This window comes from Anarhichas minor, unplaced genomic scaffold, assembly GCF_050575085.1.
Source record: "Anarhichas minor isolate MPS153535 unplaced genomic scaffold, ASM5057508v1 ptg000010l, whole genome shotgun sequence".
In the NCBI taxonomy this organism is placed as follows: Eukaryota; Metazoa; Chordata; class Actinopteri; order Perciformes; family Anarhichadidae; genus Anarhichas; species Anarhichas minor.
Window position 1 is genome coordinate 7,101,253 of NW_027466456.1, and position 12,112 is coordinate 7,113,364.

The 12,112-nt window shown below is 42.2% G+C and overlaps 1 protein-coding gene across 3 annotated transcripts in view; it reads right to left on the bottom strand.

Moving 5' to 3' along the window:
* The window catches only part of osbpl9 (oxysterol binding protein-like 9), a 34,197-nt gene extending 23,343 nt beyond the window's left edge, over positions 1 to 10,854 (bottom strand). For all 3 annotated transcript variants that reach the window (XM_076087916.1, XM_076087915.1, XM_076087914.1), the window contains exons 1-3: positions 10,709 to 10,854; positions 9,016 to 9,066; positions 6,602 to 6,680 (exon numbers count right to left, since the gene is read on the bottom strand). In XM_076087916.1, the coding sequence (XP_075944031.1) occupies positions 6,602 to 6,680; positions 9,016 to 9,066; positions 10,709 to 10,819 (241 nt within the window). In that variant the 5' untranslated portion in view covers positions 10,820 to 10,854. The remainder of the gene's footprint in view (positions 1 to 6,601; positions 6,681 to 9,015; positions 9,067 to 10,708) is intronic.
* Positions 10,855 to 12,112: the final 1,258 nt, after the last annotated feature.

Below are 12,112 nucleotides of genomic sequence, written 5' to 3' on the forward strand. Positions count from 1 at the left end.
ATTTAAATCGCATGGATTTTTTGCGATTAATCGCATTGTTATGACAAAGTTCAATAATGAATTCAAAAGTAGTGTATTGCACACTTTCATTTTAAAAGTACTGCTATATGAACAAAAGGGCAATAACATTTGGTTTGCAAACACTTATTAAAACAAATAAGGTACTTTTTAACAGCAGTATTCCCTTTACACAGTAGTGATCATATTTCTTATATTATTCTTATATCATATGTATATTTTCCCTTTAACTCACGAGCTGCAGGTAGCATGTTTTATACTTAATGTGAATATAATTCATACTTTGTTGGCATCTTATTCTGAAAACCGGATGTTCGTCTGAAGAAACCGGATGTTGTCTCACGCTAATCTTTCAGCTAGCTTTCAAAGTCCTTCGCTCGCTCCCGATCTGTGCCGTTTGAATGAGTTTACCGTGAATTTCAGCATATAGGTGCACTAAAATGCAAGTGTCTGCTGACTTTACCGCAGCGATGTCCAGTAGTCTCCAGGCAGAGCAACATCTGGTGCACGTTGTAACGCCGCTTGTCTTGCTTTTGTTTATCTAAATTTATCCCACACGCTGCATCAACGTAGTCTGCTGAAGACTTCCTCCACGGACTTTCAAATAAAAAAAAAATGCGTTAACGCGCTATAAAATAATAACGCCGATGGGTGTATCAACACCTAAAGTATCAATATTCCTGTGATCACTGTAAAATGGAGGAAAAGCTCCTCCAGAGTGGTGAGGCAGCGCTGTGTTTTATTTCTCCACAGAGAGCGTTCGGGGTCGGAGTGTGCAATGGAGCAGGGCCAGGCTGCACCCACAGAGCAAAGACGGAGAACAAACAGACTGCCAGTGACATTAAACAGTGACTCAATACTGGGCCTGACACGTGCAAAGCACACACCCACACACCCACTTCCTGGTGCCAATGGCATCAGGAGATACAGTATTTTGTCCTCTACCAACACACACGGCCAGGATTTCATCCATCCAGTCAGGTTGTAGCAGGTATGCATGGTGTATGTATTCACAGCCTGCATTTTAAATTATTCAAGACTTTTTTTGCATGGAAAGTAGGCTTACTTTTTTGTTTTGTGCATGTGGATGAAGCAGCACAGTCAAAAAACTATATGACTTATATTTCATGGAATTAGCTGGCAAACTATATCCGGTGTAAACATTTTTTTTTTTATTGAGCTGGAAACAAGACAGTACAGCAGATGAATGGCTGGCCTTGGCTACAGCAAAAAAGCTTTTAAAGACATTAAAAGGCAGCGGAGGCTCAGGCCAATCCACTCAGACAGCACCTCTCCGGCCTCTCACTTTTCCCTCAGCCAAACAGACTCTCCAGACGAACAGATTACTGCGGCTAATGTTGTTTAGCTCTGTTCATGACAGAGGAGAGGTAGCAGCCGGGCCTTTAAACCAAAAAAAGAATACTTTAACTGTATGAACTGTGTCTCAAGTCCGATCTTCGTCCTAGTTTGCAGCTCACACGTACAACATGATTCTCAGGTAGGTTTGAGCAGTTAGTCAACTCAGCGAATCTGTAGCGTGTCAGCCAGCGGGCCAGTCACATGAGGCGACATACTGCAAGTCATGACAGTTACCGTCATCTGATATGAACCACCTTTGATATTCTGCAGAGTCACGAAAACTAAATAAACAGCAAGTTGTTTGTCCTTAAAATATTGACAAGTCTTACCGACAAAGGGACCCAGGACAAGCCACAGTTGCAGGAATGGACAAGATAAGTAAAGGTTAAATGTACAACTATCGGAGCAGAAAGTTATCCTGCTGCCTGGTCAGTGCTACTCAGAAGTAAGTGGTGCTAAACCTTGTAATCATAGAAAATAGACCCAGAAAGAATGGACAATGTTTAGCTCAGGGTTAAAGATATCAAGAATGTGTCATTCATTCATTTCCCCTATCAGGAGATAAGACATTTTAAGATATTTTCAAGGTTTCAGAGTTCCCAGTGAAACTACCTTTAAGTCTACAGTGATAAGGGTGTAAAGGACTTGTTACGTGCTGTTTTACAGCCAATTCCATAGTGGAAAAAAAGGGCCAAAGTCTAACTGGTACTAAGTTCACATTTTTTGCTCCCTATGATTGCAAAAACCTGACAATATTAACACACACTTTGACTTTTATGATGCCGTTTCAACCCTGTAAGAATATAACACAGTCTCAAAGCCCAGCTGCAAAGTAGTGTCATAACAGACGAAGGTGTACTGACTAAAGCATATTACAGGATGCTGTGAAGCAGAGAGACACAGCAAGACTATTAGAAGAAGAAGCACATACAGGGAGTACTGTACCTCACACCAATAACCTCCAATTACAGACAGACCCTGGCAGGTATTGGGTCAACACCCATGATAGATACAGACATACAGAGAGAGTTGAGAGTAGATACTAGAATACAGATGGCAAATGAAACTGAGTTCCCACATACAGCCAATACAGAGGAGCAGACCTCATTCAGGCTGCGGTTCAGTACCCTGATGTCCACATAGACCCGAAAGGTCACCTCATATTCAGACTGATATATATCCGATAAAGAGTATGCGTTGATGTCATTTGATCACACGATGCAACCGCTCTCACTACGACTAAATGGCAAAACAACCGCGCTATGGATGATACGATGACTAGAGCTGTGATGTCAGGAGGAAAAAACAACTAATATCTTTTAAAAAAAACAAAAAGCTTTTTTTTTTTTTTTTTCCAAAGTGAAAGCCATCAGAATTGAAAGTTATCGGTCTGACAATGTGGGAGTAAACTAAACCATCATACAGAGACTATTTGAAAGGTGACGATACCTTAAAAATATGACCTACCTTACACTCTTTACTCGTCGGCACGGCAAGAGTTATGCCTGAATCATTCCTCAGACTATTCACGCAGTTAAAGGCCCAACAGCTCTCTTGCTTTTCAGTGCATCTTTCCCTGGTGATGGCGAATGCAGCCGGCAGACGCTGAATAGTTGTGCGTTTGCTAGTCAGGGGGAAGTGGCCAACTTCTACCTATCGGTGATATCATGTACAAGAATCTCTGTTTACTCGACGTTCATACTCATTTCACGTTTTAAGGTTTTCTTTGCCATGTTTGCTTTTATCACGGAAACTAAAGTAAAGACCTGGATGGAAACGACGGCAGTCAGAACGGACTTGAACCAAGAAAAGAAAACGGTGTTATTATATATACACCAATATATTGGCATACTGCTGGCATCGGCTTATGTCAAGTAATGTCGGGTATCATTTTATACTGCCATGGACCAGCCTGAAAAGCTCCATCCCTAATTCTTCTGTAACGGTTTCTTTGGCAGGTTATGAACCAGACAACCATCTTCTGCTCCACTGATTCTGTGTGCCTCCAGATACTCTTCTGCTTCTAACTTGCATGTTGCAGACTGTATTAGAAAGATCGAGTTTGGACAATTAAATGTACATCAATGAAGCTACTGGTAGTTACAGTCACCTAGACTGCAGGCAAAGATGGACACTGCTGATTACAATTAATGTGGTAGTACAATTACCACACATGCAGTAATATATATATATATATATATATATATATATATATATATATATATTCATAAAAACTAAGAGCATCGAGGATTTATCTCCCATCTCAGTGGTGAGGGTCTCCAATCACAAAGATTTCCCTTTTCACAATGCTCAGCCAGCCTCTCCCCATAATGCTGCTCCTCCTTTCTCCAAAAGGCCTCTGTGAATTATTCATCCCTCCTTTCTCCTCCTGCCATCGTCAGACCAGCTGATAAAATATGTCAGTACATGCTCCAGAGGGGGTATGCGGTATGATGCACAGGACCTCAACATGTCAATACAGTGGTAGCTACCCCAAACGTGGTGCCAAGAGAACGCACGGTTTCCGAGGTCAGTAAAGTAAACGCACTTTGTTACATTTTATCTCCAACTGTGTGACAAAAATGTAAAACGAACTCATCGTATTGCTATTCGATTGAGCGATGCATGATCCACAATTGGGGAATATATTTCTAACTACATACACAAGTACAGACGCAGTGCTGAAGAACACAGGTGAGAAGAAAATGATGACCAAGATGGAAAAATAAAAATAAAACAGTTGACAGTGCAGATGATACTGAGGTGAGGGAGGACCCTGGAGACGGGAGAGAGAGAGCAGGAGGGGGTCTCTCATCCTGGACCGAACTTCCGGGCCGGCCTGACAAAGAGGGAGGAGATTGATGGCTACTGTAGATGTGAGGAGCGAGCGAGAGTAGAGAGGGCGAAAGAGGAAAAGGAAAAAGCTTAAGGGCTCTCAGGCAACTCTGATGCACCGCCGGGGGAGATGGGCTGATGAATAATGGATGCTTCTCTAAATAGAAAGACAGCACAGAGCCGAATTCCGGGCCAGCCGGCTCACAACCACAGTTCAACCTGTGAGCGTGACTGTCCCGTAAGAGGAAGCATCACGGCGAATTGTTTTACACCACAATAATCAGTCAGTAGCGCCTTTCTTTGCCTCTCTTATTCTAAGCAGTGAGGCCCTACCGTCCATCAGCCTATACCATACCCAGGCCATATATAGACGGACACATGTCAGACGCTGCTGCCCTGGGAGGCTGACTGCATAACATGCGTAGAGCAGGATCGTTTTACAGCAACAGAGAAATCTCCTCCTGCCCAACATCCTGTGCATCTCCTGATACCCGAGCTAACAGCTGATGTATCCAGAGTCTCATGCTCAGAACATGTTTAGTGCGAATTTTCTATCCGGGGATACGCGAGATGCTACCGTGCTCCCTGTGGTGTCTGGAGAGCAGATGTGTCTCTCAGTGACATTTCATTGCTAGGCTGGGATCAAAATGTGCTTCCTGTGGAAGGATCTGCTGCTTCCAAACACAACTTATTCCCACACTGCTGATTTAACTGAATCGTAATATGATCTTTAACCCCAATATCTTGTAGTATTGCATCATGACATTTATTACACGTTATATTGTCTTTGTTGCCTTTTCATGCAAGCTATACTGCCTGCCAATTGGCCTCTTTGACTGCATTAATTAAGGTTTTTGAATAATGCTCTTAAATTTGGAATATAATATGCATACATTGCATGCTGTTTTCGCCTATTCTTTGATGTAGAAGTCTCTCAGGTAATTCAGAGAACATCCACCAGCAACTGAACACACAAAATTGAAAAAATCAAACCAATGCACCTTTAACTCACTGAGGTAGTACAGCTAATGCCAAAGACTCAGATCAAGTGTGGCACAGACAGTTCCAGAAGAAGTTAAGACAGCGACATGGAAGCTATCATTCACTGACAAACTGTGCATACAATTTTTACTATCATGACAGGAAAAACACATCACGTTACATGATTGTTTAGCCAAACCAGCAACACCAGTGAACGTTTGACTGATTGAGGACACATTGCACACACTGCTCTCTGCTTAATAATTTCCTCACAGCCGACCGCCACTAAACAGTCTAATTCACACCGCTCTGAACTGTCCTCGAACCTCGACAACAAACCAACACACCGAGAGCTACACAACGCTACTGCTCCACCCAAACCGCACATCCCAGAAGGCAAACAAACAAACGCCTCCTCTCGATCCGTTTTCATGCCCGGGACCGGCATGCATGCGGACCATGAAGACGTGCACGGTTATTTTTCTCCTTACCCTTCCGTTTGTAGAACCACAGCATACAGCTTCGGAACACAGACATGGGAGAGGGCATGGAGGAGGTGAGAGGGGCGGGGGGCCCATGGACTGTGGCTGGTGACCCTCAAGAAGGAGGTGAAGGAGGGGGGGGGGGGGGGGGTGCTGGTGTGAGGAGTTAGGTGTTCACAAGGGGGGGGGAGATGGATACAAATGGACAGATGGAAGGACAGAGATGAAGGAAAGGTGGAGAAGGTTAGTTAAAGACCTTGTGGAGTGACAGAGTAAAAACAAAAAAGAGTGTCTGCGGTGGACTGGACTGGACAAAAAGAAGGAAGGGTTGGCAGGACGGGATGGGGGCGATGCTGTAGCTGGGAGCCAGTACCGTCCCCTATGGAGTGACTGGTTGGTAGATAGCGAAGGACGAACAGCAACCAGAAGAGACCTGAGCTCAGCTTCCAGCTCAGCAGTATTCCCTCATCGTTCCCAGAGGCTCAACTGCAGAGACACACAAGCAGCAATCTTCCTCCCGACAGAAAAAAAAAAAAAAAGCCTTACTTGGTCGATCTGTTCCAGAGAAATATGTCAAGCTCGCAGTAGAACAAATCTTGTTTATCTACGGAAGTATGCATCAGTCCAACTTCACAGATTCCACAGGGAAGGGAGGAAAAGGCTCAGATGCACGCAGCACGCTTTGACATTGTGTAGATGCCTGTGTGCATGTGTTTCCTGGCATTAGTGCAGACCAATCCAAGTCTTTTAAAAGGTGGGGAGGGAGAGAGGAGAGGGAGGGAGAGAGAGAGAGAGAAAGAGAGAGCGTGCAAATGCACAGCAGGGATGGATGCAAAAGAGATCAGAGAAAGAAAGCCAGTGATGGCAACACAGAGAAGAGGGGGGCATTAAGAGAACAAAATTAAAAAGCGGGGGGGACATCTCACCTTGGAAATGAAAAGTCTTCTGGTCCACAGTGATAGTGAATGTGCTGTCGTCCTCGTCATCGATGCCGATCACAGCTCCCTGGGCAAACAGAGAGAGAGAGAGAGAGAGAGAGAGCGAGAGGGGGGAAAAAGCAGGCAGTCAGGCAGCGGGACACGTCATATTCCACTTTCCGTTTCTTTCCTCATGCCCTCCACATGTGCCAGCAAGCAACCCCCTGTTAGAAATTACCCTTTGCTCCGTCTCAGCACTTCACTCTCTCCTCTTCAAAAAAGCTCCATCTGCCCTTGCCTTGTCCCTTCTTTCTCACAATCACTCTGTGTTTCTCTCTCACACACACATGCGAGTGCAGCTTTTTGGAACATGGCAGAGAAGAAGGGAGGAGGAGGAGGAGGTTGGATTTGGGAGAGCGAAGGAGGAGAAAAAGCCAGAGAAGGGTGGAGAGAAACAGACACCGGGGACCAGCAAGCTAGCAGCAAAAAAAAAAAAAAAACTCTGCAGAGAAACGGCCAGCTGGGTAGCTGGGACATCAGCTCCTAGCAACTGAAACAGGGCGTGTGACGACTCAAGAGAGTCATACAAACCTGAAACTAACAGAAACAACAACGTCTACATGGGGTGGATAAGATAATATAAAACAGCTGTGAAATAGTTTGCAGTGCCGAACAACAGCGCTTCATAAACACCACTTTTTTAATGAATATGTAGTTTCAGACTCTGTGAATGTGATGTATTAAACACAAGATCCATTTTCTCAGTTGTGGGTTTTTTTTTCTGAACATCCCAAGATATCTTAGAGGAAAGCCCCGACTCTCTGAGACGAGTTGGTCTGTAGTTGAGAAGATGTCTAACGTATTATTACTTTGTGAATGTTTCTACATCGGACGTACGAAGAGACGTCTCACTGAGTGAGTGAACATAATGAAAAGCAGCAGGAAACACTGAACAGTCTTTCACAGGTGGTAACTGTTTTTAAGAAAAAGGAAACCTATGAGATTTTCTGATTTAATACACATATCCAGGTCTGCATGATGAAACAGACTCCAAACCCTCATCAGAAACACTGTTCATGGCTGTACACCAAGATGGGGATGCATTATGCCACATGATCTGATTTGTAAAGTCATAGTCTAAATAGATAATCATTTGAATCAATTAAAAACGCAGCTTCCTCGTGGCACTAGAAGATAATCCAACAGGAACCAGTTTACCGCTACATTAAAAAGGTTACGGCCACACAGTTATTTAAAAACAGGACTCTGCTGGTTTATTGGGAGAACAGAAAGAGCCTCCGGGAAATGTACTGTGTAACTGAAACCGACACAGAAGCTCGGCATGTGGTACAAAATATGATTCAGGGATCAGGGTTTGATACATGCAACATATTTATATTTACTGAAAATAAGCATTATATTTATTTATTTTTATATATATATATATATATATATATATATATATATACATACACATTAAATTGTGTTATTCTAAAACTTTGAGTGTCAAAAACTAAAATTACATCTCGATTCAAAGTTGTAAAACAATAAAATACAAGTTAAAGAGAAGTCAATACTTTCAATAGCAATTGTAATGAACAGTTTTCAATGACAAATAGATTGTGAAATTACTGTATCGCAATAAATTGTGTCACACTGATCCAACTGTAATTGAAACCTCTGACCTTTAACTACGTGTCCATAAATGACACTGCATCCTCTTTTTAGGTAGTTTCAGTTGATAGTTCCTCCCTTCAGTGAGATCGATAGAAACATGTTCAGGGTGCTCGGCAAAGCCCTTTGTCCCAAAACAAGTGTTTTATAAGTTGTCAACTTAAGCCAATATATGTATGCTACAATATACTAGCCTTTAGGTCTGGCCCTCTCTTAAGGCAGCTCATTCTCTCAGCACTGATGTAGGCTCAGTCCATTGAAAGTCCTACTGCATTAAGAGACTTCACCCTCTCTCCTTGTCAGTGGTAACACAGGTATCGTAGCAGGGCAGCTGCTGCCATCTAGTGGGCATTACTGAATACTGAAAACACATTGGAAGGGCAAATGCCTCTTCTGGCAGAGCTTAAAAAGTGGGAGTGATGGAGCAGTGGATTTGGCTGAAGCAAACTATTGACACCTGTTGAACAAGGCCAACAAATTGGGCAATTCACACATCTGATAAAAACTGCACAAGGCTGCGTATAGTGTGCCGGCCTTCAGAAAGAGTTCATTGACAAAGCAAACAAAAGCAATAATGGGATTTGGTTACTCCACCCTGGACAACAATGTCGCGAACATGTGGAAACTCTTCCAAACATCTGGTAAAGCAGGGCAGCAACAGCTCAGCCAAGCAAACAGAGCACGCACAAAGTTGATCAGAAAACAAGAGTCTCTGAGGTAAAGGATAGCCTTGATCCTGAGAACCTTACCCTGAGTCGCACACAGCCTCTTCTGGATCCCCGCATCATCTTGTCCTTTGACTGGAAATCAACAACGGAACAAATCAGGGAATGATACAGTCAGTATGCAGAGCTCTGGTTCACTGAACATGAACGACATAGTCAGGTTGTCCTGACAGGCTGTTTTTAAACGTCTTTAAAAATAATCTAGAATATGGCTTGAGCATATTTCTAATAAACTGCCCTGGCTGTACGTACTTTACATATCCTAGTTTAAACACTCGGCTACATTTAATGAAATTATCTCTGTCTCAAGCTTTTGACACATAAACCAATATTTTACCATTTCTGCCAGAATATTTTAAGTGGGCACGGAAGCCGTGCACTGTATTACAGTTTAAACGTATAGAAACTATTTAAAGTAAAATTGAGAGCAGCAGATACAAAAAAAACATGTAATACTTTTTAATATGTGCACACACCAATAAATGACTGTGATGTTGCATAATCATTTTGATAAAATAGTACTTTTCACATGGGATTTTCTGCTCTAGAAACACTTTTTTGAAAACAACACATTCCTTGATGTTTGGTCCATGGCTGCTTATATTTTTCTGTATATGGCCCACAATCAAAAAGGTTTAATAAAATTTTAATAAAAAAAAAAAAAATCATAATTATGCTGAAAGACAGAGAAAGGGCAGCGAATCCTCACATTTGAGAAGCTGAAAGCAGCAAATGTGATGCCTGCAGATGTTCCTGTCAATCAACGTATTGTTTCCACTGTACGGGATGTCTACTAGACTCTAGCTCTGCTTTGACTTGATGTTTACATTCATCAGATTCAGGGCTTTCTCTCCAGACTAGTTTGACTCTGGACTTCTTCACTCCTCTGTATCAGTGGGACATTGCTCTGAAACGTGCAATAACTGCAGGTTTATTCTCACATCTAAAACAGCAAGCATATCTCGACCACAGTGATGACTTTCATGATACTATGTCAACATCTTAGTCAGGGCTGAGAATTTCCTTTAACACGACATTAGAGTAACTGAAAACTAACTATTTAACATGTAAATAAGATCATTTAATGTCAACCTGCTGAGGAGGAGTGGGCAGCTCTTAGTTGTCATCTTCCTTGCAACGTTTTCCCCACAAACACTTTCCCTGACAGTTTCCTGTCTGCTTTACTCTCGACGTTACTAATCAGAGTACAATGATGAATCGACGTGGAATTGATCAAGAATCGAACTAGCAGCCAGTCTGCTCCCGCTGTGTCAGTTAGCCAGGCAGCTAGCAAACCAGCGAGTGTAGGGACTCTTATTTAACTACCAGAGACAGATGTCGTCTCGCTGACAAACACAGGTATGTCTCTCTTTCTCTATCACCTAACGCTGTTAACTATTCACAATCATGTTTAGCCGATTCGGTGTATTTCAGCTGTTAGCAATGCTAGCTAGCTACAGTAGCGGAAGTGTAGGGGGGAAAAACAAAATACTGTCACTTGATTGGTCAGTGGGTCTTTGAGGAGCGTTGCCATTGGCTAACGTTCGGATCCGTCATCAAAGAGACCCGCCTTTTTTTGGAACCAGCTGATACTCCCAACTCCTGACAAACACAAGGCCCTTATCCCACTTGGGTTTGACAACCAGAGACAACTTCTACAATCTAACCCTCTCGGGCAGACCGGTTCAGCGTCTACGGACCGTGGAAACGAACGTACCGTGTAGTATGACAGTAAACCGGCATTGTAGTCCAACACGAACCAGCGGTACTGCCACCCTTTCATGACGTTAGTCCACTTGCTGAGCGGCCCCTCCATGATGGACGCCATCTTTACAATAGTGTAGGATCGGGGAGGAGTCGGGTAAGGTGTGGGCAGGACGTTACCGGCAGGATGCTGCTGCTGATGAAGAGGATGAAGATGATGCGCCGCATGCCAGGGGTGCTTGAGTTACCCCATAAATGTACTAAACAACAGAAGAAGTATGCTTTACTTAAGGAAAATAAGGAAAAGCCAGCTAAAATACTCCTTTTATACTATAACTCTTGCATTCCTGCAAATCCAATTAACCTAAAAAATGAACTAATCATATACATATACATTCAAAAATGGATAATATATATCCGGAATAAAGAAGGACCTTGGTGGTTTCCCTTTCTCATCCTCAGTGCATACAATATAATTTACCATCCCTTTACTGTCTGCTTTTACAATCATAGAAAAGTAAATGTAAATTATGAAATGTTGTATAAAGCCTCTTTATCCATAGTATAGAATGTGTTATCTGGATATTGTGAATGTCGTAATATCTGGCGAAGATGTTGTTCTGTATTACTGTTTTTGACCCCAAAAAACCCTAATAAAATAGATTTTTAGTATGTAAAAGTGCAAATGTATCAGTAACACAATGTACATGAAGTATCAAAACTAAACATTTTTGTCAGTGTTTTATTATTGGACTATCAAACATTTTGAGCATTACTTCAATCTTGTAGTTGGCCGAGGTGCTCGTTTAACTACTGCATATACTGTTGTGTAAATTATAATAATGAATCATATTTTATTAACCGCTTCTTCTCCGGAGTCTTTCGCTTTCTCCACTTGCAGGCTTCCATCGTGGTCGTGCCTCCCTCCTGACACCCACTGCTACTGTTATTATTATTAATAAACTCATTTATATTACTTAATGCTTTTATTATCATGATTATTCTATTATATCCACTGCTGCTGTTACTATTAGAAGTCATAATTCTTCCATCATTATACCTACTACTCTCATTATATGAATAATTCACATCATATGCATTGAATGTGTTTTAGCTCTATTATGTTGTTCATTCTGTACACATGACATCTATTGCACATCTGTCCATTATGGGAGAAGGATTCCTCCTCTGGTGCTCCTCCCTAAAGGTTCTTCTGTTCTTCCCCTCCCCATTAAAGGTTATATTTTGTAAAGCCCTCTGAGGCATATTTCTGATTTATATAGAAAAATAAATTGAATTGAATAGGAGAGTAGTACTCAAGTGAAGAACAAGTACCTCAGAATTGTACTTAAGTACAGTAAATGGACTAGATGTAGCAACTGTCAACTTTACCTCCCACTGTACTAATTCTGTAATC